This window comes from Peromyscus californicus, unplaced genomic scaffold (genome assembly GCF_007827085.1).
Source record: "Peromyscus californicus insignis strain IS unplaced genomic scaffold, ASM782708v3 Scaffold_7__1_contigs__length_154581171, whole genome shotgun sequence".
Lineage (NCBI taxonomy): Eukaryota > Metazoa > Chordata > Mammalia > Rodentia > Cricetidae > Peromyscus > Peromyscus californicus.
In genome coordinates, this window is record NW_026294595.1 from 9,403,469 (window position 1) to 9,430,636 (window position 27,168).

General features: G+C 48.5%; 1 protein-coding gene across 5 annotated transcripts in view; it reads right to left on the bottom strand.

Annotated features, from left to right (window-relative positions):
* The window catches only part of Sptan1 (spectrin alpha, non-erythrocytic 1), a 65,668-nt gene that overhangs the window by 464 nt on the left and 38,036 nt on the right, over positions 1-27,168 (bottom strand). For 3 of the 5 annotated variants that reach the window (XM_052725642.1, XM_052725643.1, XM_052725641.1), the window contains 30 exons: positions 25,933-25,980; positions 24,533-24,624; positions 23,942-24,086; positions 23,674-23,855; positions 21,080-21,179; positions 20,771-20,968; positions 20,545-20,691; positions 18,484-18,587; positions 18,196-18,358; positions 17,825-17,839; positions 16,164-16,295; positions 15,806-15,943; positions 14,449-14,553; positions 12,076-12,284; positions 11,240-11,360; positions 10,744-10,865; positions 10,130-10,262; positions 8,896-8,994; positions 6,420-6,579; positions 5,773-5,849; positions 4,999-5,208; positions 4,343-4,639; positions 4,019-4,131; positions 3,357-3,374; positions 2,328-2,390; positions 1,315-1,369; positions 801-997; positions 620-673; positions 395-541; positions 175-322 (listed from right to left, as the gene is read on the bottom strand). In XM_052725642.1, coding sequence (XP_052581602.1) covers positions 175-322; positions 395-541; positions 620-673; positions 801-997; positions 1,315-1,369; positions 2,328-2,390; positions 3,357-3,374; positions 4,019-4,131; positions 4,343-4,639; positions 4,999-5,208; positions 5,773-5,849; positions 6,420-6,579; positions 8,896-8,994; positions 10,130-10,262; positions 10,744-10,865; positions 11,240-11,360; positions 12,076-12,284; positions 14,449-14,553; positions 15,806-15,943; positions 16,164-16,295; positions 17,825-17,839; positions 18,196-18,358; positions 18,484-18,587; positions 20,545-20,691; positions 20,771-20,968; positions 21,080-21,179; positions 23,674-23,855; positions 23,942-24,086; positions 24,533-24,624; positions 25,933-25,980 — 3,792 coding nt within the window. The remainder of the gene's footprint in view (positions 1-174; positions 323-394; positions 542-619; positions 674-800; positions 998-1,314; positions 1,370-2,327; positions 2,391-3,356; positions 3,375-4,018; positions 4,132-4,342; positions 4,640-4,998; positions 5,209-5,772; positions 5,850-6,419; positions 6,580-8,895; positions 8,995-10,129; positions 10,263-10,743; positions 10,866-11,239; positions 11,361-12,075; positions 12,285-14,448; positions 14,554-15,805; positions 15,944-16,163; positions 16,296-17,824; positions 17,840-18,195; positions 18,359-18,483; positions 18,588-20,544; positions 20,692-20,770; positions 20,969-21,079; positions 21,180-23,673; positions 23,856-23,941; positions 24,087-24,532; positions 24,625-25,932; positions 25,981-27,168) is intronic. The other 2 variants (XM_052725645.1, XM_052725644.1) reach the window with 1 other exon arrangement.

The following is a 27,168-nucleotide window of genomic DNA, read 5'->3' on the forward strand; positions in this document are numbered from 1 at the left end:
GAGGAACAGTGGTGCAGTCAGCTCAACCATGACCACACGTGCCCACAGGGAAGGCCAGGTCTGCCAGCAGACAGGCTTCTGACTGTGTGTGTGTGTGTGTGTGTGTGTGGGGGGGGGGGGGGGCCCTTCAGCTTCAGTTGTGCCCAGGATCTCGGGCCCTTCCCAAGGTCCTACCTGGTAGAGCTCCTCCTTGGTCACGTAAGGCTTGCCCTCAGAGCTGAGGGCCCGGAAAGCGCTCTCAATCTCTTCACTGGACTTGACATTCTCCGTTTCGCGGCTGATCATGAAAGCCATGTATTCTTGCAGGGAGACATGGCCATCCCTATGGAGGCAGTACAGTAAGCAAGGAGGGCAGAGGGAGGCTGAAACTGTGTCCACTGTCCCTTCAGCTTACCTGTTGGGATCAACAGTGTCCAGGATTGCCTCAAACTCGGGGTCGGGCTCTCCTTCCTCCACCATTGGCAGGTCGTAGCCCAGGGAGCGAAGACAGGATTTGAATTCCTGATGGTTCAGCCGGCCAGACTTGTCCTTGTCAAAGTGCCTGTAGCACAGGGGCCAGCTCAGCACACGGTCCCTGCCTCCCATCCACCCTCAGCCAAGGTCCCTGGGCCACACTCACTTGAACATCATGCTGAATTCCTTGAGGGCCTCCTCGGTCACTCCTGTTGTGTTCCTGGGAGAAGGACAGAGATAGGGAGCAGGCCTTCCGTGCACAAGTGGCGTGTTCTCCCCTCCTGTGCCAGTGCCGTGAAGACAGTGGCACTCTGGGCTGGCCCCTGCTGGGCCCCCCACCCTGGTACCTGGCCTGGATCTGCTGCTCCAGGTTGTGCTGCATGCGCATGCCCAGCTGGTCCAGCTGGTCCCACTGCTGGGCCAGGCCCACAGTGCTGTGCTCAGTGTACTTGTTGTCCAGAATGAGGGCTTCCTCCATGGCGGCCCCCAGGTCCTCAATTTTCTTCAGCTGACTTCTCATGGCTCGAATCTCCTGGTGCTTGCGCTGCCAGGGGGGACAAAACAGCGTGAGACAGGGACCCCCAGAACCCAGCCGAGGAAAGGAAGAGTGGGAAGGGGTAGGGATGGGGAAGGAAAAAATCTTCCTGACACAACTGCAGAGGTGCCAGTCAGGATGCAGTGTGTACATGAGGCCTCTTGGCCTCTTCAATGGAGTTCAGTTACAGCAGCTGGCAGAGACTGTCTCCAAAAGAAGCCCAAAGGCTGTTGAAGTCAAGGGGGAAAAACAGCATGGGCAGCTTCAGGCCGAGTGGCTGCCGGGCTGGGGGTCTCTGTGGTGGCCAAAGCCCTTTGGGCACTCACTTTGGTAGCTTCAAGCTGAGATTCCAGAGTTCCTGACTCTTCCACCATGCAGGACCTAAACACAGAAGCACAGTGAGCAGGGCGCCAATGCAGCACACCAGTGCCCACATTTAACTCTTCCTCCTGGTACAAAGTGCCCACAGCCTGAGGAAACAACCCACCTGGTGTTGGGCACCCCTTCTAACAGGCCTGGGAAAGGGCAGGTCCCATTTCTTTTTAGAGACACATGGGCCAGGGGCTTCTCAGCTCTTAAAAGATCACTCAGGAACTAGATTTGTTCCCCATGGGAACAGAGCAGCTTCAGGCCTGAGAGCCCCTTTTCTGCACCAACAGGAGGCCAAGAACCCAACATCAGGAGCCCTTGGGGCTGGAAGGACAGTCAAGAGACTGACGGTCCCCTTAGCCTTACTTTAGTTCCCCTTAGGATAGCTACTGAGGGAAAAGCCACATTCTAAGAGACAGCATGGCCAATAAAATAGCTACGTGGGTGTGCTGCAGGCTGGTTCCAGCTGAGGACAGCTGTGCTAGAACTCTGGATTTGGCCTCCTTTTGAAGACCATTTTCTGAGGAGCCTGCTTCTCTCCAAGATGTAAGTGTGAGCACAAAGAAGGTTCCCAGTGAACAAAGACATCAAACGAGCAGGGTCACGTGCAGGGACAAGTTCACACAGTGCACAAAGCCCCGTCTCCTCTGCACCCATGTCTATCCCAGTCTACCCTTGTAGCTTCAGTGAGCCAGGAAGAACTCTAAAACCTACCCAGGTTCAAAGTGCTTTAGCAAGGCAAGGCACCAGGCTTCCTCCTACCCCAGCAGTTGAGACTCACAGGCACACCCCATCCCCCAGGAAAAGGGAGCCCCAGGGACTGGGGCAGGAGGCAGGGCCAGTGCATCGGAGGGGGACAGACCCTCCTCCCAAGTGGCTAGGGTATGGGTTAGAAGCAGAGCCGCCTGGGAGTCCAGAGTGCATTGGTAAAACCACAGTGAGGGAAGAAGAGAAATAAGAGGAGAAGAACCTTCCAGACAGATCATCCCCAACTTCATACTGATAGACACGAATGACCCGACGATATGCTATGCTATTCAAAGAAAAGAAACCAAATGAATATACCAAAGGAAGGCGAGGCAAAAGCATATCGAGACAGACATGTGCCACAAGCTGGCAGCCTGGCATCGGGTGGGAACCATGGGTAGCTCAGGGGCATTGGGCCAGGTGGGACAAGGCTTGGGAGGAGCCACAGGTGAGGAAGCATGGCACTGCACAGACACAAGACCCAGAGCAGCAGACAGCATAGCGTGGGGAGGCCTGTGGGGCTCAGGCCAGATGCTGAATCCTTCCCGCCTTGCAAAGCCTCTTACAACCTGACTGGTGTGGGCAGATTTCTGTGGTCACTAGCCTCACATGCCTGACTTTCCCTCTGCAGAACCCCACGGGCTCTAGTTAAGCCTTAGTCTGGCTTGGCCTGGCAAGAATGGACAGGGAGATGGCCTGGGTACAGGCTCCTTCTGGGACTGGGAGATAGCCCTGCTCCTCCCGGGGACTCCTCCAAGCCCTGTCTCCACACCACATTATAACATTGGACATTCTACCTTTTGCTAGGGTGAACAATTCTGGTTACCCTCCCCAGGGGAAGATAGGGTCACCTCAGCCCTAAGGGGGCTGCAGAGCTTCCCTCAACTGAACTCAGCCCAAGCTCCTATCACAGCCATCCAGCCTCATATGCCCAGACTACTGGGGCTCAATGCGAATCCTTCTGGTCACAATGGGAAAACAGGCCAAAAGGGAAGTTTCATCTAATCCTGGCGAACAGGCATGGACAGGGGCTCTAGCTTTAGACTTTTGACTCTGGCTTCCTCTCACGCCTTGAAAGAGGGGAAGTGACTCCCCCAAAGACCATGGGTTCTTCTAGCAGGGACAAAGGGCATGGACAAGGTGGGCAGGAGGCCCATCCTTTGCAAGTCAGGCCACTGGGGACAAGGGACACAGGGACAAGCACACAAGACACCACCACACCATGAGCCCGGAGAAAGAAGGCAATATTAACCCGTCGAGGAGATACGTTCTGTGGAGGTCCAAGCAGTCGGGAGCCATGGGAGTGTCCACGTACAGCAGCAATCAGGACGGGATGGAGGAGAGAAGAAAACCAACAGAACATCAGTATACGCTGCCCCGACACTGTGCCGGCTCAGTCTCTGCCAGCCCTGACTGAACCCTGAGCAGGTCTACCTCACTTGGGACAGCTGCCAACATCTCAGTGGAAATGAATCATGCAGAGCAACCCAACCAGATTATGCCAGCCTTCTTAGTCCAAGCAGTCCTCCCCAACACTCCATCTTTCGGGGTGAGACAGGGTCTTGCTACAGCCTCCAATGGGACAGAATATGCAAACCACACTAGACTCAAGCTCATGGCCATCCTCCTGTGCACTGGGCTGACAGATGCGAACTGTACCTGGTTTAGGCACTAATTTCTGATTTTTTTTTTTGTTTTCGAGACAGGGTCTCTGTGTAGTCCTGGCTGTCCTGGAACTCACTCTGTGGTCCAGGCTGGCCTCAAACTCAGAGATTCAACTGCCTCTGCCTCCCGAGTGCTGGGATTAAAGGCGTGCGCCACCACCGCCCGGCTTAGGTACCAGGTTTTAAACAGGCTCTGTGTGTCCCCGAGCTGAAGGGGGCAGATGTTCTCTGGGGGCCCCATGGCAGGCACCTGGTCTCCTGGATCCACTGGTGGAAGGCATTGGCGTGCTGAGCAAACTCCTGGCGCAGCTTGTCATTCTCCTCCTGCCGCCGCTGCTCCTTCTGCAGCTCCAGTTCCCGCTCCTGAGACAAAAGGCAGGCAGGTGCTGCTACCTTCTGCGAGTTCCCGAGAGCTGGCCTCACATGGGCTCAGCATAAACGTGGCTCTACCCTGGGGAAATACCAGTGGGACTTCAAAGTGGAGGGGGACAGAAGTCCTACTGAAGCTGACCCAACAAGCAGCAGCCCGGAGGCAGGCAGCAGGGCTGCTGAGTGACTTGCCCGCCAGGTGCACCTTAATGATCTTCTGCAGGTTCCTCCAGGTCTCCTCCAGGGCCTCCATGGTGAACCAGGTGTAGGGGTTGGAGGCCACCCGGAAGCTCTTGATCTGGCGGTCCAGCTCAGCTAGCTGGTTGAAGTCAGCCTGTGCAGAGCTGAGTGATGAGCGGAAGGCATCGTGAGCCTCTCGAAGGGCTTTGATCTCTTCCAGAGAGTTGCAGCGCACTGGGTCGGTCAGGTCCTCTTCTGCATTCTCAAACCAGCTGTTGAAGGCCGATGCCTTTTTGGCAAAGGTCAGGAAGAGGTCCTCTACCTAGAAGTAGAGGGGCAGAGTGTCAGTGTGGCTATGTATGTAGGTGGGGCAGTTCCTAGGACTCAGAGAGTGAGGCCTGCTGGGATTCTGGCTCTCTGCTCCATCTCAAAATCTTGCCCACTTGTCCTCTGCCTGGTGCCCTTCAGTACAAGCTGTGCTTATCCTGGGAGGGTCAAAGGATAAATTCACCAGGACAGGTTCAAGGGCTCCATGTGCCTCCATTTCCACTGAGTCCAGGCTCATGGTTAGTTCCTCTGGGCTGAGGTCACTTCCTCACAGGATGATGGCACAGCATGGCAGAAGCAAATGGGGCCTTCCTGTCTCTTCCACTGGTCCAGTTGAATATGAATTACCCTTACCTTTCGGAAATGACTCTGGGCCTCCAGCAACTTCTTCTTCCGGGTAGCTGAGTTGGCCAACAGCTGGGTCCATCTCTTCATGAGGGAGGCATGTCGGGCCTCGATGGCCTTAGACTGAATGTGTTTGGCGGCTAGCAGCTGGTCTTTGAGTGCAGTGATATTGGCAATGCCCTCCTGCTGGAAGGCCTGCAGGCCAGCATCAAAGGTCTCCTGCAGGGAGGAGCCACAAGTCAGCTGCATGTACTATAGAGAGCATAATGTGCCTCAGCTCAGAGGGCAGACACAGCTGCTCAGATGACAGCCGGCCTAGAACCCCACCTCCAGCTGACATTCAGTCATACCTGCCTATGTTCCTACTCGCCTTAGACCACAAATTGTGGCAATGGCCTCCTCTTCAGCTCCTGGCCATAAATAAACCCTTCCATTCCAGCATTCAAGCTCTGGGCATGGCTATGGCTTTGGCTCCTCAGACATAGCAGACTGTTCACATGTGACCACTTTCAGTTTACTCTGTGTGACTGGGTCCAGGAAGGCCTGTCCCCAGACCCCGCCTGCTGAAGACCGACAGGCACCTGTGTCTGAACCCTGCCAGCCTATCATGCTGCTGCCCGGATGCCTGGTTCTGCATCTACTCTATCCCTCTGGAAGCTCTGAGGCCCAGGACCAGCAGTGTTTATTGTTGCCTGACCTTGGCCACACATACAGGAGGCCATCGAAGACTAAAGGAAGGACTCCAGCCTTCCCCTAGAAGAGCTATTCAGATGGCTAACTAACCTGCTTGGTGAGCAGAGTTTGGACAGAAGACAGATCTCGACCATAGTCATCCGTTTTCAAGCTGTTCTCCTTCTCACCTGTGAAACAAAGCATGAAGACTGTCCCAGCCCTCACAGAGCAGACGGACTGAGAAAGCAAGGCACAGATAGGATGGAGGCACGTTCACTTTCAATTCAAAGTTACCAGCAGCCTTCCTGAACTCAGTGGCTGCCTGCTCCCTGTAACCCACCCGACTCAACTGGGCATGGAGGGCCTTTGGGGTCCCATGGGCTCTGACACCAGAATCTAGTTCCATTAACCAGGAGCTAGATGGCACCTTGGCCAGGCAGCCAGTGGGCAGTTCTGACATGGCCTGACCCTTAGGGGAGCCTACGAGTACTTGGGTCTGTCCTGCTGTGTCAAGGTTTGCAGACCCTTGTTTGGTGACCCTTCATGCCAGGCTGGTACAGGCACTGCTGTGGCAACTCTGACTTCAGGATGCCTCTTCTTATCGGGCTACCATGTCTGTCCTGCAGCAGACTCTCTGAGCCCACGTCCTGTTTCCTCCCGGAAGCAGAAATCCAACTGTGTGGTAACACACCCCGTGGCTCTGCCGTCTTCTTAGTCTGGGAGAGCTGGAAGCTTTGGGTCTTGCTGAGCCCACTCACCAATCCAGGACTCCACCACATCCGCCTTCCAGTTGAACTGAAGGAAGGCGGAGTTCTCGTCCAGCTTTGCTTTTCTCTGAGCTGCTGCTTTCTCCAGGTCAGACACCTTCCCGTTCAGACCCTTCATTTTTGAAGAGATGTTCTCCTCATGATGGTTATTCTAGGCCAAGAGAAAAAGCACAAATCAGTTCTGCCACCAGCGGTAGTCATTTCCGTCACATGGGCTCATCGGCTCCCGACCAGTGCTGGGTGAAGCTTCCTAAGGATGACACCGAGTAAAGTCTCAGGGTGGAGACCTGGACCAGCCATCTAGTCCCAGGATCTAGTGCTGCAGGAGCACTAGAGAGGGGACAGCGTGAGTGCAGCGCGTCACGAGAGCTTCTGAAGGGGAAGATCACCATGTAAACATTCAAACGCTACACAGCCGAAGAATGGCCCCAACCCTTGTGAGATGAGACAGTAACTCCGGGAGTGTTGGGTGCTATGGACACAGAAGATGGTGAAGCCCGAACACCAGTTTCAGTTCCAGTCAGCTGTGTTTGGAAATATACACAAAACCAGAGAGAAAAGAGAAATGTGTAAAGAAGGGAAAGTCTGCCCAGAACAAAGCACTACAGAACCCAGTCACCTCAGCAATTTGGAACAGGCAGCATCTTCCAAGGGTGAGACTCAGCAAGGCATGGAGCTTCTCACTCTCCTAGGCCAGGAGTCCTAGGAGTCTGGGTACGACTCCAGTTTCATGCTGTCTGCTGACCATGGCCAGGAGAAAAAGCTCTCCATGGAACAAACCTGGACACCTAAGTATTTCTGCCACACAGATGGTAGGCAAAGGTCCTATCAATTGGGCACCAGCCCGGCCCCAAATCCCAATTCTCTACATGGCAGTTACTGAACAGAAGCTTTGTGACAAGCCGTCATCACACTTGTGCTGCGTCTCAGGAACTGATCCTGCACAGTCTGGGCCTAGAGCTGCAGCTGGGGAGGCCTGGACACTCTCCACTGCTTTCAAAGTACTGAGACTTTTTTTCTTTCTCTGGAAAAGAGTAACCAGTAAACTAAACCATCCCTACTGTAATAGGTTTCACATAACCCATGGAGTTTTACAATCCTACTAATCACACATTTCATGCTTAGTTCTACACAGTTCAGAGGAAAAGTCTGGAAGGCCAAACATTAAAATCTCAATAAGCCAGGCTTGGTGGTACACAGTGCAATCCTAGCACCTGGGAGGTAGAGGTAAGAGGATCACGAGCTCAAGGTCATCCTTGGCTATAGAACAAGTTGGAGGCCAGCCTAGACTACAAGAGACCCTGTTTCAAGATAAATAAAAAATCTAGAACAGCCATTTCTGAGTGGTGGCTTTCTGGGTGATTCCTAGTGATGTTTTTGAGACAGAGTTACTATGCAGCCCAAGTCAGGCTCAGACTCACTGTAGGAATACACCACTGTGCCATGTGGTTTCTACTTAACTTACTACATTTTCTATTATCTCAATAGCAACCTTTATCATCAAGAAATAAAGGAATAGGTGACTGGAGGGCCCCAGAACCCACACAGTGGCTCACAACTGCTTGTAATACCAGTTCCAGGGGCATCTGATGCCCTCTTGTGGCTTCTGTGGACACTGCACACATATAGTACAGACACACATGCATATAAAAAATAAAATCTTAAAAAAAAAAAAAAAAGGGCTGGAGAGATGGCTCAGAGGTTAAGAACACTGGCTGTTCTTCCAGAGTCCCTGAGTTCAATTCCCAGCACCCACATGGTGGCTCACAACTATCTATAATGAGATCCGGTGCCCTGTTCAGGCATGCAGACAAACTTTGCAGGCAGAACACTGTATACACAATAAATAAATAAATCTTTAAAAAAAAAAAAGTAGAGAGATGGTTCAATGGTTTAAGAGCATTGCCTGTTTTTCTACAGGCCCAAGGTTCAATTCCCAGCACCTACATGGTGGCTCGCAACCATCAGTAACTCCAGTTGTAAGGGATCCAATACACTCTTCTGATATCCTTGGGCAATGTATAAATGTGATGCACAGACATACATGAAGGCAAAACCATACACATAAAACAATAAAAAAGAAATGAAAGAATAGCATTCTGGAAGTCCTACTGTCAGAAAAGAACTAACAAGATAGTCCTCCTCACTTAAAGCCAAAAGCTGGTTGCCCAAGGAAGAGTGCGCTAACTCAAAAGCAGTATTTTTTTTAAAATCTATTTAACTTTATGTTGTGTGTGAAGGTATCAGATCCCCTGGAGGTGGGAGCTACCATGTGAGTGTTGGGAATTGAACCTGGGTCCTCTGAAAGAGCAGCCAGTACTCTTAACTGCTGAGCCACTGCTCTAGCCTCTCCAAAGCAACTCTTTCCTGCTATAGGAAACATGGCACAGGCGTACTGACAACCTCTAAGACCTCAGCTTGTGTACTTTGGGCTGAGAACAAGGGTCTTTCTGGGATCCAGGCTCACCTTCTTAATGAGGTCTTGTCCATTAGTACAGACATCATTCACCCGATCCTTGTGGACAGTGAAGTCTGTCTCAAAAGCTTCGTGTTTCTTCAGCAAGCCCTAGAGACAAAGTAGTGAGGTCAGCCAATGGTGCACTATTAAAATACGCCAGGTCTCAAAGAGTGACACAAGCTGTGAGCCCTGTCCCCCTCCTCTCTGCTCCAGGGGGAGCACCATCAGCATGGCACACAGGTACCAGGGAGTTAGGAGGGAGAACAGGCTGCAGGGGAAGCTGCAGCCCAGGAAGGATGAAGGTCTGCAGAACCACCTAGTTTAGGTTGTAAGAACGGACAGACAGCTGGAAGTAAGCACCCAACAACACTTCTATGCATATCCCACAAGGGACTCAGTCTTATGTCTAGCTACCTAATGGTGGAGAACAATATCCCCTCTTCTTGTTTCTAGGGACCAAACACCCTGAGGGAGGCCACTGAATTTATCCTAACACATGGACTGCCCACTGTAAGGAGAGTGGCTCAAGGCAATGCAAACTGCTTCCACATTGGCTGGTTGGAACCAGGAAGCCAATCAGGAAGGCGTGACCATGGTGATGTGTGACCTCTCCTATCCCGTGACAGGCTGCCTTGGGGCCAGCTCTGAGAACAGTACAATGCCTTTAATACTGTTTAATGCTGTTTCTGCCTTTGCCTCTCTGAACAAAGTGGAGGAAGCTCATCCAGCCTCGAGTAGAACACGGGGTTGTGAAAGGCTGCACAAGACAATCTGTGACCACAGCCATCGGGGATCTTCCAGCTCAGTTAGTTTCACCCTGGGAACAGTGGAGAGATGACACACCCACAACACAAGTCGGTCTCAGGTGGCTGTTAGACAGCAATCTAACCAACTGGAAGTGGTTATGGAGTGAGCTTAACTCCTGGGGCCATGAACATGGGGAAAAAAAGGACATTAAGGGATATTTCCAGTCTCTCTTATCAGTAAGACTGTATCCTTACAAAAGAGGTCAATTTGGACAGATACACGCACACAGAACAGAATGCCAGAGAGAAGAGTGGACACGGAGATGCTATGTGGAAAGAAAGCTTAGAGTAAAAGTGTGGTCCTGGAAGCAGGAAGGACCTTTCTCTAGGGAGGTATGATGGGAACATGGCCCGCCCACACTACACTTCAGACTCCTAGCCTTAAGACTGTAGCTAGTACACCTTCATTGCTCAAGCATTTGCTTAGCTTTCCTGACCTGGATGGCAGCAAGAGTGTCTCCATAATCTTCACTGGCCACCAGAGTCATTTTCTCGTTGATCCAAGCCTCTTCCTCTTCTACATTGGCTACGAACTGCTGGTACTCCAAGGACTCCTCTAGCCGCTGGCCCCTTATTAAGGAATAGGGGAGGGGAAATCATTAGTATGCACTTAAAATATGCATGAAGGGGGCTGGAGTTATAGCTGGGTGGTATTGGCGTTTGACTAGTGTGTTTAATTAAGATCTCAGGTTCCCTCTCCACCCGCCCCAAAAAAAGATCTCAGGTTCAATCACCAGCACCAAAATAAACAAACAAATAAATAAAAAAATAAAAAAGAGCTCTCTCCTTTGGATAAAATATTCTAAAATATCCACAGAGGAATGTGTCTGTGTGTAAAACATGGTTTAGCCTTCTAAGGGACACAAGGCAGACAGTACTCTTCAGACAGGAAGCTCTGGAGTTAACCGCTGGGTTCAGACTCACAGGACAGGAACAGATCAGAATGGCTCTGGAGCAAGCTAATATTCGACACCCAAGAAAACAGCCTGGGAGCTGGCAGGAAGGGCCAGGTCTTCCGTCTATCTGAAGAGCTCCCTGCCTGCCTGCTCACCTTGCAGCTGCTAGCTGCTTCAGCTCCTTCCAGTGCTCCACAAACTGAGCAAGACGCTGCTGGATCTCCTCCTGCCCGATGGTGTTGTCATCAGACAGCTTCTTCCCTGTGTCCAGGACACCCTGACAGGTGAGAAAAGAGTCAGCACTAGCAGTGCGCCAAGTGCGTAGTTCCAGGTGCCTGTGGCTCAAGCTGTCAGGAAGTCTCAACATCGCATTCACAATCATCTCTTCAGGCTACGCATGCTGGGCACAGCTTTAATCCCAGCACTCGGGAAGCAGAAGCAGGTGACCTCAGAGTCTGAGGTCAGCCTGGTCTACATAGGGAGCTCCATACCAGCCAAGGTTCTACAGAGAAACCCTGACTCAAAAAACCAACAGTGCTGCTGCTTCATGGCTGGGGCTGAGTCATCACAATCACATGACCGCAGAGTTAAGATCCGAGGACTCTGCCCTTCCTCATGGCCCTGTTCTCTCAGCAGAAGGCATCCACTCACCTGAATGGCCGGTTCATGGGCAGCCAGCTCGGCTTCTAGCCGTTTGTGCTTCTTCCTCAGGTTCTGAACACCTGTGAGGTCTCGGCCATAGTCCTCAGAGCTAACTAGCAGCTTCTTCTCCCTGAAATGGTCAGTATGGTCATGTCCATGGGGTGTGTTAGTTCAGCCACTAACCCTGGCATCCTCCAACCTCTGCCATTTTCTTCATAAAATCCCTTTCCATTTCCTGGGAATAGAAGCCACTGTTTCCCAAAAACACAGATCTAGAACTGTCTCTGACCATGCACATTTGTCATCTAAATGTCAGGGGGATACAGAGGGATGGCCCTGCCCTGAGGAGAGGCGCATCACTGGTGGTGCACTAGTAATTCCACTTCCTCATGTGTCACATATAGAGAAACATAAAGGTGTTTCCTTACGCCAGGTGTGGTGGCGCACACCTTTAATCCCAGCACTTGGGAGGCAGAGGCAGGTGGATTTCTATAAAATTCAAGTCTAGTCTGATCTATACAGTGAGTTCCAGGACAGCCAGGGCTACACAGAGACTCTATCTCAAAAAACCAAACCAAACCAACAAAAAACAAGCAAACAAGAAAAAAACAAAACAAAGCAACTTCCTTGGGACCCAAAAGGCAGGGTCTACTGTGGCATCATGGTTACCATCACTACAGCTTAACTGCTGCTCACTACTGTGCAGTAGATGAGAGGAAGGGAGTTTGGCAAGGTCCCTAAACTTTGCCCTTACATCACACTTCCCTGCCACCCCAACAGATCAAGAACGCCTGAAACTCCTCCAGGCAGCCCATGACTTGAACACACAACTTCAGGGCACATACTTGATCCAGGACTCCTCATCATCCATGTCTCGGAAGAACTGGTGTAGGCGGTGGGACTCGCTCAGTTTTGCTCTTCGGGAGGCTGCCATGTTCTTGATCTTCTGGAAGCGTCCATTGATGGTGTCCCGCTTCTCTTTCACTTGGGAGGTGTCAAAGGCACTGCTGGTCATCAGACTGTCAGCCTGGCTGTTCAGGTCCTTCAGACGATCCTGGGCAGGGACACAAGAGAGGGATCAGAAACCTGGTGCCCAAAGACAGCTCCCTGAAAACAGCACTCATTAATTCCTCACTAAGCTCTGCAGCCTCATAAATCAGGGTGTGCTGTGCGGACCCTTGCAGCTCTGTAAGATCAATGACACTAAGACTTGGTTCCGTCACCATGCGGACATGTGCGCTGAAGGTGGGAAGGATGCAGAATGCAGGGCCATGGCTGCAGCAGAAACCACTTTTTACTGCCACCTATTCTGTTTGGCAGTGGCCTTCATCTCCTTATCCTTTCATTTCTTGATGCTAGAGACTGAGTCTTGTGTGGGATAAGCACACTTCACCACTACACTTTGAGAGCAGCAAAGGTTAACTTTGTTTTCTTTGAGATAGGGTCTCGTCATGTTGACCAGATTGGCCGGAACTCAGAGACCCACTTGCCTCTGTCTCCTGAGTGCTAGGATTAAAGATGTAAGCCACAGCCAATTTAGTTTAATTAAACATCTTAGGCCTACCAGATGGCTCAGAGGTTCATCCATGGTGGAGGGAATTGACTCCTTCAAGTTATCCTCTGACTGTATGTACTTCCCCCCCACCCACCACAACAAATAAAAAACATAATTTTAAAAACGCCCACGTTTTACATTAAAGAAGAACTCTATGGAAAACTATGGGCATTCAGCTACTCTGTCAAAAACGGTCAAGTGCGCTGGACGTTGGGGTTCAGCCTGTAACCCCAGCAGCTGAGAGACGAAGATAGGAGGGCCCGCCACCACAGCCAAGCCAGCCTGTGCTGTGTGGCGGGTTCCAGTGTCAACATTGCCTACCCCGCCCTCAAAAGATGAAGTGAGTCTGTCCCCTGACAGGAACAGAATTCAATTGTTAATGGTAGAATTCAAACTTTTTGAACAAAAATATTATCTGGTACCCCAGGGTTTTTCTGATGAGACTAACAAGGTGTGAGGTTTTGGTATCACATATGAAATGGGTCCAAATATTTAGAACATGTGTAACTTCAGAGAACCAACATTTCCTAACTGAGTCAGACACGTGACAGAATCACAAGTAGATACAATCCATGCCAAGCCCAGGACAGACCAAGGATACAGAATAAAGGACAGCTTTTGACACAGTTCATTGTGAAAAACTAATTTCAGTTACAAAACTGTTACCAACTGCAGGTGCTAGTACAGAAGCAGAGAAAGACTATTCTTCATAGTCTGAATCAAATTCCTCCTCCTCTTCCTTCAGCCGAGCTACATGCTGTAAACCCATCATATAAACCACACACAACAAGTCAACTCAGAAGCTTAAACCCAGATGTCCTGTATAAGATGGATTAATGGAGATCTGCACAAGTATAACCAATGCTGGCCTTCCCACTCATCCCCTTTTATAAAAACTATCACCATTCACAGAAATGTTACTTATCTTACAGAATTACTACTTGAATTACTTAAAGCCACAGGTGTGGTGTAAATGCTGTAACCTCAACATTTGGGAGGCAGAGGCAGAAAAATTACTGCAAGTCTGAGGCCATATAAAGCTATATAGTGAAAGCCCAATTCAAAAATAGAGCTGGGTGTGGATGTGCACACCTTTAATCCTAGCACTCCAAAGCAGAGCAGGTGGATCTTGTTTGAGACCCGTCAAGGCTACATCTCAAACCATAAACAAAAACAAAAACCAACCAACCAACCGCCACGCAGTGGTGGCACATGCCTTAAGAGGCAGGTGGATTTCTGAGTTCAAGGCCAGCCTGGTCTACAGAAAAAGTTCCAGGACAGCCAGGCCTACACAGAAAAACCTTGTCTTGGAAAAATTAACAGAACAAAACAGAACAACCAAAAAAGCAAACAACAACAAAAATACACATGCAAAAAAAAAATTCCTTTAATTTTGTAGCAGCATGGATGGAACCCAGACCCTTGGGCATGACAGGAAACTGCTGGACCGCTAAGCTCCATCTCCAGCTAAAAATGCACCTGATTTTTCCAATAATTAGTTCTTATAGATAAGATCTATATAAACCTAGGCTGAGAAAAATCAAGAAACGAGTCCATACACAAACTGCTGCCTTCTTTGAACAATTCTAGCTCTCTTCAACAATCTGGATACTCCTGAGGTTCATTCTAATCATCCCACCCTCCCATCTGTTACCCTGCTGACCTCGTGGGCCGATATGTCTGCCTCCAGCAGCTGATGCTTCTTCAGCAAGTTGTTCACAGAGGCCAGGTCTTTGCCATAATCTTCAGATGCCAGGAGAGCTTCCACCTGCAGTTGACAAGACCAAAGGGAATGGTTATTACAGGATGCAGCATAGTGTTCTGCAAAACCCAGAGTGGCCAAGAGCTGCTCCAGGTCCTTTTAAATCATGAGTTACTGTTTGTTCTTGCAATTTTTTTTAATTTTTATTTTGGAGATAAGATCACTCTATGTATCCCTGGCTTACCCTGAACTTATATAGATCCTTCTGCCTGTCTCCTGAGTGCTGTGATTAAAGGTGTGTGCCAAGGAGTCACTATTCTACCCACTAAGCTAGGTCCAATATGACTAAGGAGCCTGCCCAGAGTAGGGATAGAGGCCCAGCCCCACGCCTTCTCTGGAATGCAAGGGCAAAGAGCACAGCCCCCAACAGCAATGAAGCTCCCCAGTGCAAGGACCGCAGAGGGAACAGTGTGCTGAGATGTTCACTGCAGTCTGCACTCCAGGGACCCCTGAATGGCAGCCAGACGGGAATTCTGAAGTCACAGAAAGACTCTTGGGACTTTCCCATATGCAAATGTTTAGGGAGGCTTTTGGTGAAATGGGATAACACTCCGCCATAAATACTAATGAAAAATGACACTGTGAACTCACACATAAAATACACCTCTACAACAAACAGTTCATGCAAATAAAACCAGACTGGAAAGAGACGCTAAAATGTTCACAGTGGTGGTCTCTAAAATCACCCTCTTTAAGATTATTTTTATTATTTATTATTTTTATGTACACTGGTGTTTTGCCTGCATGTATATCTGTATGAAGATGTTGGATGCCCTGGAACTGGAGTAACAGACAGTTGTGAGCTGCTATGGGAGTGCTGGGAATTGAACCTGGGTCCTTTGGAAGAGCAGACTGTCCTTTTAACCGCTGAGCCATTTCTCCAGCCCCAAATCACCCTCTTTAGAGCCTGTGCTGTCCCAATGCCCTATATGTGACTGGACTCAGACTCCCTTCCCCTCTGAAACTTTTAGTTCCATCTTGGTGCACACTTGTGGGAACTGTCTACCAACCACCCATCTCCTCCTCTATATACTCCCTTGGGGAGAAGTCTGATATCCAGGATCTTCGAAATCAGTTTTCTGTTCTGAGCCTCTATTCACTCTGTAACAGCAATCTGAACCTATCTCACAATGAGGACTTCCATTCAAGTGCTCTGAAGAGGTTCCCCTTTATAATCTGGGGTGGGCTAACAGACCCATTCATTACCCAAATGCTAGAAATCCCCTGGTAGTAGGGAACAAGGACCACCTCACATTACCTCAGAGAGCCAGAAATCAAAGTCTTTGATTCCAGTGTTGAAGTTCTGCTGCTTATTGGCCTCTTTTAGCTTCTGGCTCTTCTCAGCTGATTTCTGCACCAGGAACTGCCACTGGTCTGCAAGGGCAGCCAGGCGGGCCTTAAGAAGAGATGGGGGTCACTTGGGATGGGGAAATCTCTGAAGGATCCATTCCTAAGACCCAAATCAGAGCCCATCAAAGAGGAAGTGGAAATAATCACAGGAACTGTGTTCTTGAATTCCATAGACTGTAGGTCTAAAGCTGTATTTCAGGTGTAGTACAGTGGATAGTAGCATGCTGCTGTTCTTTCTGGAGATAGTATAGGTCCTTGGACCATACCTTGACAGCGTCCTCACTGCCAGCACAGGCCCCACGCTCGATGAGTGAGTTGCCCATGTCAATGACGCCACGGATTCGGTCAGCATTGGCGTGCAGTTCTGCCTCAAAGGCTTGGTGCTTCTGGTGCTTGCTCTGAAAATACCAAACCACCATTCAGAGGCAGTTCTTGCCAGGCTTGTCATTAAGGCAAAAAGAGATACTCAGGAGGGAGGGAGTGCTGGGAAGGTAAGAAACAAGGCAAGCATTGGTGTTGACAGAAAGCCACCACAGGTTGTGTGGGTGCTATGGTTTGGGGTCTATAGGAACCCAGCAGAGACAGGTTTAGGCCAGAAAGGGAGATACAGTAGCTCAGGGGCAGTGAGGTAAAAGGGGCAGTGAGGTAAAAGCCAGTTCTGAACAGCTCACCAGCAGGCTGGGAGCAAAGCCTCAAATTCTGTACTTTTAGCATTTGATAGGAGACTGGGGTCAATTTTAGTTCTGAATCTAATCATGTGCCCATGTCAACCTCTGTCTTTACCCCCGGACAGAAGTCCTGACTGGTACCATGTGTGGGCTATCCCACACCAACAGACAGCAGGACACTTCTGACGGCTGCAGTGGGTCGGTCCTCCCTCTGTTGAGGAAGATTGGGCTTTTCAGCCTTCTATTTGCTAGCTGTCATTAATCAAAACACGAGGCTGCTGAAACCCAGTCTATAGGTAGGCTGAATCTTATTTTTGCCAGGAAGAAGAGAGCTGGAGGCCTGGTACAGTTTCTAAGAATTTGTTAAGGAACAAAAGATAATGAAACATGTTAAGAGCTATGATTGTGAGGATACAGTAGCTGTAACACAATTCTGGGAAAAACACAGGGTGAGAAACAGTCTCAGGGGAGAATGTTATTGGGAAAGAAAACTAAGAGAGAGAAAACAAACAAAAACAAAAAATCCTAAAACCCCAACAAAATAGTTTAGTTGGCCAAGAATTCTGCACCTAATGTTTCATTTCGGAGGCAGTAACTTGCAGGGAGGGGACCCTGGCTGCTAAAGCAGCACCAGGACCAACAGGTCTCAGCCACCTGTGCTCTGCTTCATCACTGCTGGTCCAAACCCATTTTTTCTCTTCTACAGCTTTATTTCCTCTTCCCAGCAATGGCACTTTTGAGCCAATATGACAACAGATTATCTCTTTTTGTGATCTCCTGAGAAATGATTGCTTAGATTTAGAAGCACATCTTACTATTCCAGTTCTCTAGGCTTGCACCTCTGGACACCAGCCTGGGTGTGTACTGGATTCACCTCAAGCTAGCCAGCTCTGTCCAGGCTACTCGACACCTTGAGCCCAGGAAAACAAAGCCACAGTCTGCACATAGAAGCCGATATTCCATTTTCAAAAGCACTCCCTTGAAAGAAAGTGGACAACTACTGCCCCCAAACCAAACACTGTACAGAACTCGCCTGGATGATGAAGTGGGAAGAAGAGATAGGGACTGCCAGCTAATTACAACAGAGAAAGCCACATCTCACAGGGACACTTGGATGGAGGGTGACTGGGGATTAGAATGATGATGGATGAGTAGATACCAGCGGACCATACATGACCACAGTTAACAGTACTCTACAAAGTAGAACATAAACCCCAGAGCTCAAAAATCTACAACTCTTGAAAACATATAAAACTTACCAGCAGCTTGGAAAGCTACAAAAACAGATTGAAAGAAGAGTTCAGTACACTGATTTGAAAATGTCTCAGCTATTAAAGACTCATTCTGCCATCACACTTCCCCAGGAAATTCATATTTGGGGACAGCACAGGAGCAGGACCCTTAGATACATTAGAGCAGACAAGCTTCTAGCTTCTACAGAGACTAGCAAGAGAACAGCTTTCAAATGGCTCTACCAGTTCAGTAGTGTTTGCTCACTGGCCCAGGGACTCTCCTTAAGCTTTGGCAGGTGCGGATGGTTTTATATGCATATTCCTTTAAAGAGTCTCATTTAACAACTTGACTAGTAACATGGGCACTTCAGAACAAGCATCCAATGAGTTCCACTCACCTGGATGTTGGTGGGGTCCTTATAGGACTCATCACTTGCTGTCTGTAACTTCTCACTGATCCAGGCCTCAATTTCATCCACATCCCGGCTGAACTGCTGAAGTGTTTGAGATTCTCCAAGTTTTGACCTTTTCTCAATCATCTGGGCTTTCAGGCGGCGCCACCTGCGAGTGAAGATCAAATGTGAGTGTTTTTACCAGAACAGAAGAAGCTGGAGGAGGTGTGGCTTCTTACACGTAGGCATTCATCTCCTCAGAGCTGGTGAAGGCCATCACCACAGGACACCCACCTGTCAAGGACCTCATTGCGACGGTTTGCAATGTCTCCCTTGGCGTAGTGGTCAACAGCGATGAGCTGGTCGGCAAAGGCCTGCAGGGCAGCTATCTTTTCCTCCTGAGAACAAACAGGCGAAGAGGTCAGGGTGGGCTGGACAAGGCCTGTCAGCCTGCTAGCTTTCAGAGGAGATGGTTACACTTTGGAACTAACTGGTGGCAGGATCGGAACACACCGACACCTTAGAAGCCAGCTTGATTATCATCATTACTAGAGTAGGGTTTAGTTCAAGAGGACTTCAGGTCATACTGAGCTGTACAGGTGCTGGGACAGCTGTCTCTTTCTCTTCCTTCGCTCTTGTCCCCAGCGACTGATCTCTGCTCCCTTCTCTGCACCCTCCCCTCCCCTCAATAAGCCTCCCACTTGGGCCCTGTTGTATGGTGTGACTTCCTCCCCGCTGGTTTAAAAGTACATTTGGTGCCTAGACTTGGATAGGCTCTCCTGGCAGTCTGAGACATGCCGGGACCCTGAACTTGGTCCACCGGTGAGAGCCCCACTTTTCCCACCCAGCGGATCACTGGGACTCTCCATCCAACACAGAGGATTGTTTTTGTGAGCTCCAGGGAGTTGACTTGGATCCACCTCAAACCGCATCTTGCCAGGCCCAAGCAGTGCCTGATGGTTCCACAGAGCCTGGACAGTGAATCAAAACAGCCAGCTACCCCAGGACGAGGCTAGCACCCCAGCTTTCTCAGGTCCCGCAAAGATGATTGATGCCCCCCAGGCCAGCAGGAAGCAGTCTCGAGAACACGGCACCCTCATCCCCGCCTCACCTGCTACCCTTTCTAACTCTTCACCTTTTTATAGTAAACAAAAGGGAAGAATGTTGGCATTCAGGCATCTGTACTGGCCTGCCCTCAGGGTCCTGTCAGGCATTCTCTATGTTTCCTTATAAAAGGCCGGCCTTGTACACCTCCCGTCTCTCTCTTCCTTCCATCTCATCCCCAGGTACCAGTCTCTGTTCCCTTCTCTACCCCTTCTCTCCCCTCCTCTCAATAAAAAAAAAAAAAAAAGGTGCTTGGACACCAGCAGATGCCATAACAAATTAGGCTCATCAAATGACCACTGTTCTGTTTTCAACAAAATGGTTTTCAGGTCACAGTTGTTTATCTATTTTGTTCTTTGTTTTAATGAATTAACTTATCAAAACATACATTTTCACCCTTAAAAAATATTTATTTTTTGGCTGGGCATGGTGCACACACCTTTAACCTCAGCAGAGGCAGGCTGATCTCTGAGAGCTCAAGGCCTGCACCACTCATAGCCTTTTCCAGGGTAGCCAGGACTAAACAGAAAAACCCTGTCTCAAAATACAAAATAGAACAAATCGGAGAGCTGAAGAGGTGGTGTAGCCATTAAGAGCACTTGCTGCTCTTGTAGAGGACTTGTGTCTTGTTCCCAGCAACCATATGGCTGCTCATAATTTATTTTTAACTATGGGTATGTGTTCATGCCTATGTAAGTGGGTACATATAAACATTGAATGTAGGTGCCTGTAGAGAGAGGATCAGATCCCCTGGAGCTAGAGTTACACACACTTGTGAACCATCTGATGAAGGGCTGGGAACTGAAATCAAGTGCTCTCCAAGAGTAGTACGTAAGTGATCTTAACCAACCTAATGTTTATTTTTTGAAGTTGGTATGAAAATTTTAGTTGCGCTAAATTTTTTTTTTTGCAGTACTGGAGACTGAATCCAGCACCCTATAGCCTACTAGGTAGTAATCTAACACATAGCTATACCTGCCACCTGAATAACACTTTTTGTTTTGTTTTGGAGACACGGTCTCACTATATAGCCCTGGCTAACCTGGAATGTTCTATGTAGCCCAGGCTGGCCTTGAACTTCAGAGCTCCACCTGCATCTGACTCCTGAATAACAAGAATATTAACAAGGCTATTGTAGCATCTAACTAATAAAACCAAGTCAGTAACTTTTTTAACCTTGTCACTATGATAGGACTGCCACCAAATGGACTCAGGACAAATCCAGACTAGGACCTCACGGTCAGGGCCCACCTGGACATTGATAGCTTTGTCAAAGTCTTCATGTTTTTTGATCAGAGCCTCCACACTGTCCAGCGAGTCTCCTTTGTCTTCTGTGTTTAGGAAGGCCTCCCGGGCAGCCATCCAGTTCTCTGCTTGCTCACAGTCCCGATGGAACAGCTAGAGAGTGGACAAGCAGATGTGAAGAAAAGTACGGCCATTGGCAAGAAACGCCTGACGAGAACTCAAATGCACACACCTGCAGCTCCAAGCAGTGGTCCAGCATCATTCTGCGCTGAACCCAGGCCTTCTCCAGGTCTGTACGCTCCTGCTCAAGAATATCAAGTTTCTCCTTGATCTCTGGGCTGGCATAGTGCCCATGAGCCAACAGCTGCTGCCCAAACTGCTCGAATGCCTGGAAAGTGCCAGCCCTGGCATCAATTTCTGTCCGGTGTTCCTGCCAAGAGGAGAGAAGTGATGAGGTAACCTGTAGAAGATGCCGACACTAGTAGCAACCACTGGCTCCCAAGACGGGGAGGGGTAAAGCCACTAAGTCAGCAGGACCTACCTGGTGTCGTTCCAGCAAAGCCTCAGCTCCAGTGACATCCTTGGCTAACTCATCTGAAGATACCAACCCTCGTATTCCATTGATCCAAGACATTAGGTCCCTAGAAACCAGATCCATAGAGGAACACCTATTACAGTATCTGCCAACAAGCAGGCCTTCTGCCCAGGAAATGGTTGTATCATTTCTGCCTCAGAAGGCTTATTATTATTAATTTTTAAACTGTCAAAGCTATTTTCATTTATTTATTTTTATCTTATGTGCATTGGTGTTTTGCCGTGGGTGTCGGGTCCCCTGGAACTGGAACTATAGATGGTTGTGAGCTGTCATTTGGGTGCTGGGAATTGACCCAGGTCCTCTGGAAGAACAGCCAGTTCTCTTTAACCACTGAGCCATCTCTCCAGCCCCCAGAGGGTTATTTTAGGTTAACCGAGTCATATACTGAACAGGGCTGGGTCTTATAGCCTCTTGTTTGTGTTACCAATAAAAAAGAAGGCGGCCGGGCCGGTGGTGGCACACGCCTTTAATCTCAGCACTCAGGAGGCAGAGTCATGTGGATCTCTGTGAGTTCGAGGCCAGCCTGGTCTACAGAGCGAGATCCAGGACAGGCACCAAAACCACATGGAGAAACCCTGTCTCGAAAAACCAAAAAAAAAAGAAGAAGAAGGGGCTCCTTCTCCTGGGTCTAGCGGGATATGTGTAGTTCTTACCTATCATCAAGCACACTTCTCTTTGCAATAGGTGGAGATCATTACAGAAAACCATAATCAATCAAAATGCAGTCATAAAGCCCAGTCCTAAGGGATACATCCACAATACAACTCTTGCACTTAAGGCTCAGGAATTGTTGCAGAAGAGGGGGCAGAAAGACTGTAAGAGCCAGAGGAACGGAATCTGCTGTGAGACTGTGCTTCCTAGAAATATCAGAAGTTACACCAATAAAGTCTCAGCAAAGTGGCTGCCTAAACATCTAAATATCCCAAAGACAGACAATGCCAACAGACATGCTAATGTGGAAAGAGAAAAGCTTTCAAGGCTTCAACACTAAATAAAGAAACACAGGCCAGGCAGTGGTGGCCCACACCTTCAGCACTCGGGAGACAGAGACAGACAGATCTCTGAGTTTGAGGCCAGCCTGGTCTACAAAGTGAGTTCCAGGACAGCCAGAGCTGTTACACAGAGAAACCCTGTCTTAAAAACAAACAAAAAAAAACCACAGGTAACTACAGAATGCTGAGATAAAATGGAGAGAAATAGTCTTCCCAGGGAAGAGCACACTATCCAATACTAAGTGGTCAGCCCTGAAAACATGTACAAAAAAAGCAACATTGTACAGACTGAGCAGGTTGTATATAGGAATATATTTATGAGTGTGTATGTAAGTATACACACACATACACACAGAGGGAGGGAGAGAGGGAGGGAGGGAGGGAGGGAAGGAGGGAGGGAGGCAGGAAGGGAAGGAGAGAGAAAGAGGCCATGAATTTGAAAGACAGCAAAAGGGAATCCATAGGAGGACTTGCAGGAAAGGTACAAATGATGTATTTGTATTATAATGTCAAAAAGTAAAAAAAAAAAAAATTCCTTTATGAAAGGAGAGCTCGACATGGTGGTGCACATCTTTTATCGCAGCACGCAGAAGCAGATGGTCTCTGAGTTCCAGGCAAGTTCTTTTTTGTTTGTTTGTTTATTTGTTTGTTTTTCAAGACAGGGTTTCTCTGTGTAGTTTTGTGCCTGGAACTCACTTTGTAGACCAGGCTGTTCTCAAACTCAAGAGATCCACCAGCCTCTGCCTCCCTGAGATTAAAGGCATATGCCACCATCACTCAGTGGGCTTAGCTATCATTAATGAATTCATGATAGATGAGATAAGGATAATGCTGGGAGCTACAATCTATTGTTGTTCAGAAAACAAAAGACCCTGTAATTAACGAGTGTCACAAAATTAACTGGTAACTACAGGCAACAATACAACAGTTGATTCTGTATGACTCAACTTCTCTGTGACACTATTTTAAACAAAAAAGCTGGTAGAAAAGAGTAAGTGTATCTATATTAAGTGAAATATAAAGAAGAAAACACAGTTGTCAAGGTGATGTGGACCTGAGTGTACATGCATATACCCACAGTGCAGAGATTAACGATTTTTGGTACTCGATAGTTAGAATATTCTATATTAAGTGGTTATTTTTATAGTCAAATTGACTATTACAAAGAAGGTCCTATGCACAAAAATCTCTCGAGTGTCACTTGGTGTGCTACTGGAATGGGAATGGCTCACACACCAGAATGCTTGTTCTCTGGTTGGGGTCTGTCTGGGAAGCATTAGGGAGTGTGGGCTAGCTAGCAATGTATCACTGGGGCTAGCTCCACAAGGCCCCTCTATTCCCAGTTAGTTCTCTCAGCCTTGCAGCTGTGTCTCCAGATGTGAGCTCTCAGCTATAATGCCATACCTGCTGTCAGGCTCCCCTACCATGGTCACAGACTCTTAATTCTTTGAAACTGTGAGCCCCAAATAAACAGTTTTTTATATAAGTTGACTTGGTCATGGTTTCTATCACAGAAACAGAAACATAATTAAGACACTTGGTTTTTACCGGAAATCACTAAGGAAGCGCTGCAGGTCATGGGAGTCACCCAATTTAGCCTTGCGCTGGTCTGCACGCTTCCCTAGGCTGGTCCAGGCCTGGTTTAACTCTGTGCACTTTTCCTTTAAGTCCTCTGCAGATTCAGGGTGGGACTGGATCAGGCGCTGGGCTGTCTCCCCAAGGGAATTCACCTATAGGCAAAGAGTGCTAAGAATGTCCACAGAAACAGCTGTGCTCAGCAGAGTTTAGGCCTCAACTTTCCCCAAGCATCTCTTACCTTGTCACCCAGAGCTGCAAGGTCTCTCTCAAAGCCTTCATGCTTGCGCTGCAGGGCCTGGACACTGGCTAGATCGTGGCCATAATTGTCTGTGTTCAGGGCCTGGTTCTTCTCTTCAATCCATTCTTTGGTTTCGTCAGCATCTCTGCAGTAAGACATATGGTGAGTGCTGAGCACTATGGCCTTTGTCCCAGGGCAGTCAGAGGAAACCTCTTGTGCGGGCACTTGTGTGTCTGTCATAATTACACACACATCCACTCTCAGTAGGATTAACTAGCATCCACTGTGTCTTTTGTTTGTTTGTTTGTTGAGACAGGGTTTCTGTGTTTAACAGTCCTGGCTGTCCTGGAACTCACTCTGTAGACCAGGCTAGCCTCGAACTCACAGAGATCTGCCTGCCTCTGCCTCCCAAGTGCTGGGATTAAAGGCATGCACCACCCCTGCCTGGCCACATCCACTGTGTCTTAATCAGCTTTGATGTTAAGGGCCCAAACATCAACAAGACATAGCTACTTATGTGAGATTCCACTCAGCAAACCCCATCTATGATGTGCAAAGTCCTCATTTCTTCCTGCCCCAGCCAAACCTCACCTGTGGAACCTCTGTACTTCATGTGCGCTGCCCAAGAGCTGGCTACGCTCTTCAGCCAGCTGTTGCAAGGACCGCCAACGTTCATTCAGCTCCTGCAGGGGAATGGAAACATCAGCCTTCTTCTAACCTATCTGGCACACCCACAACCAGGCCTTAGGAAAATGATTCAACTACAAGTGGTAGGACACCTGTAATTTTCCATTTCTGATCTTCCTTGCAAATACACCAGCAGTGTACCACAACAGTGATCTTGTGCAGATCAAAACCAGTCATATACAATAGCCTGAAAAGTCCTCAAATGCCTGACCTAGAAACCCTCTTTGTAACAATGGGAGAAACTTAACTTTGTGCTTCTTTCCAAAACATTGGTGCCTTGCACGTGACACCCACGATACAAGTGACACATCTAAGAGTCTTCTCTCAGTACTACGACCAATGAAGTCTTGGGCCAGAGCAGACCTGGGAAAGGTGAGTGCAGGCAGCTGGAAATCCCAGTGAAGGTTTTTAGCATTGCTTTGTGCAGAACTGGATAAGAATGCTTCCCACAGGCTAATGTTTGAATACTTGGTCCCCACTGGTTGAACTGTTTGGGAAGAAACTGTCTTCCTTTGTTGGTGGACGTGTGTCACTGTGAGTTAGAGGCAGGCTCTGAGGTTTCAAAAGATTAGTCATTCCAAGTGTATTCTCTCTGCCTCCTGTTTGTAGAATAAGATGAGACTCTCAGCTGTTCCTGCTGCCATTCCATCATGGACTCTAACCTGAAACTATAAGCCTAATTAAACACTTTCTTTTATAAATTGCCTTGGTCAGAGTGTTGTCATAGCAACAGAAAAGTAACTAAGACACACTCACACTGAAGTCTGGATCAAAAAACCTGATCAAGCCGGGTGGTGGTGGCACACCTTTAATCCCAACACTCGGGAGGCAGATAGATCTCTGTGAGCTCGAGGCCAGCCTGGTCTATAGGGAGTTTTAGGACAGTCACGGCTACACAGAGAAACCCTGTCTCGAAAAACCCAAACCCAAACCACAACAAACAAAAGAATCCTAATCAAGCCACTTCATGACTCGGGATTTGATGAGGATGCTTGAGTATGTTTCTGAGATCTATGAAGTGAGCTCGGTCACAGCATGCCCTCTACTGTAGTCAAGAGAAGGAAAACGGTGGAGAAAAGGAAGGGTAAGCGGGGCAGCTGGTCACCACTTGTTACTTTTTTGTTTTTTAAATTTATTTATTATGTATGCTGTGTTCTACCTGCATGTATGCCTGCGCACCAGATCTCATTACAGATGGCTGTGAGCCACCATGTGGGTGCTGGGAACTGAACTCAGGACCTCTGGAAGAGCAGCCATTGAGATTTAACTTCGCAGCCATCTCTCCAGCCCCCACCACTTCTTACCTTGATGGAGTTGAAGGTGGCCACTGTGTGGACCATCAGGCGAGCAGACTGTGAGAGGAGAGCATAGGAAAACCAGTCAAAAGACTTTCCACTCAGAGACAGATCTGCTAGTGCCACCAAGTAGGTCACAACACTCAACCCACGTTACCCTACACAGACATTTGAAGCAGGGGCATTAATAAAAAAACCCAACTACTAGAAGAGCATAAGGAAACACCAAGTACATAAGTGGAGTTGGCTGCAGGGTGAGGCAGAACCAAGTGGAGAGTGAAACCTTGAAGACAGCTGCTGAAGGAAGGAATGGCAGCTCAGAGTCATGAATGGTACACTTTATTGTCCATAACGAAGACCCCTCCAGAAACAGCTCTACACACACTGGCTGCTGTGATGGTTTCTTTACTAGTGAGGGACAAAAATCACTCATTCCATGGCTAATGTGGTTACCAGGCTGTGGTTTCTAACAGTGTCCTGAAGAAAAGAGGACAGTATTCCTGGCTGAAAATGGATGCAAGCCAATGAATTAGCTTTCTCATCCACAATGCAGATACTTGTAAAGACCCAAGAGCGACAAAATGTGCTATTCCACCCAGCTTACAAAAAAAAAAAAAAACAAAGCAAAAAACTCCTCTTGGCTCCAAGTCTTTCAAGTATGATAAAAGGAGGCAGGGCTCATCTCTGATGCAGAGGAGGGAAGCCATCAAAGCTCCCATGAACCCCAGACGACATGTGGGTATTATACAGGGTCCAGAGGCAGGGCAATCATCTTCCAACCCTTCTTAGAAACAGGAGACAATTCACAACGATCTCTAAATCTGTGCCAGTGAGATGGTTCAGCAAGTAAGGCAGTTGCTGCCAACTTGATGACCTTTCAACGCCCCGGATCTACACAGTACAAAAGGGAGAACCAACTCCTAGAAGCTGTCCTCTGATTTCCATAAGCTCACTGTGGTGGGTGTTCCCACACACATATATACATGACAAACATGTGTAATTAATTGTAAAGCTGTTCTTTTCAGCTAGGCATTGTGGTGCATGTCTTTAATTTCAGCACTTGGGAGGCAAAGGTAGGTGGGTCTCTGTGAGTTCAAGGCCAGCCTAGTCTACACAGTGACTTCCAGATCAGCCGTCTCTGTAGTGAGTACGAGGCTAGCCAGGACTACATGAGACCTTGTTTTGTTTTTTAAATCTATTTTCAAAAGAATATACATTGCTAGAAAAGCTTGGCAGAGCATTCAG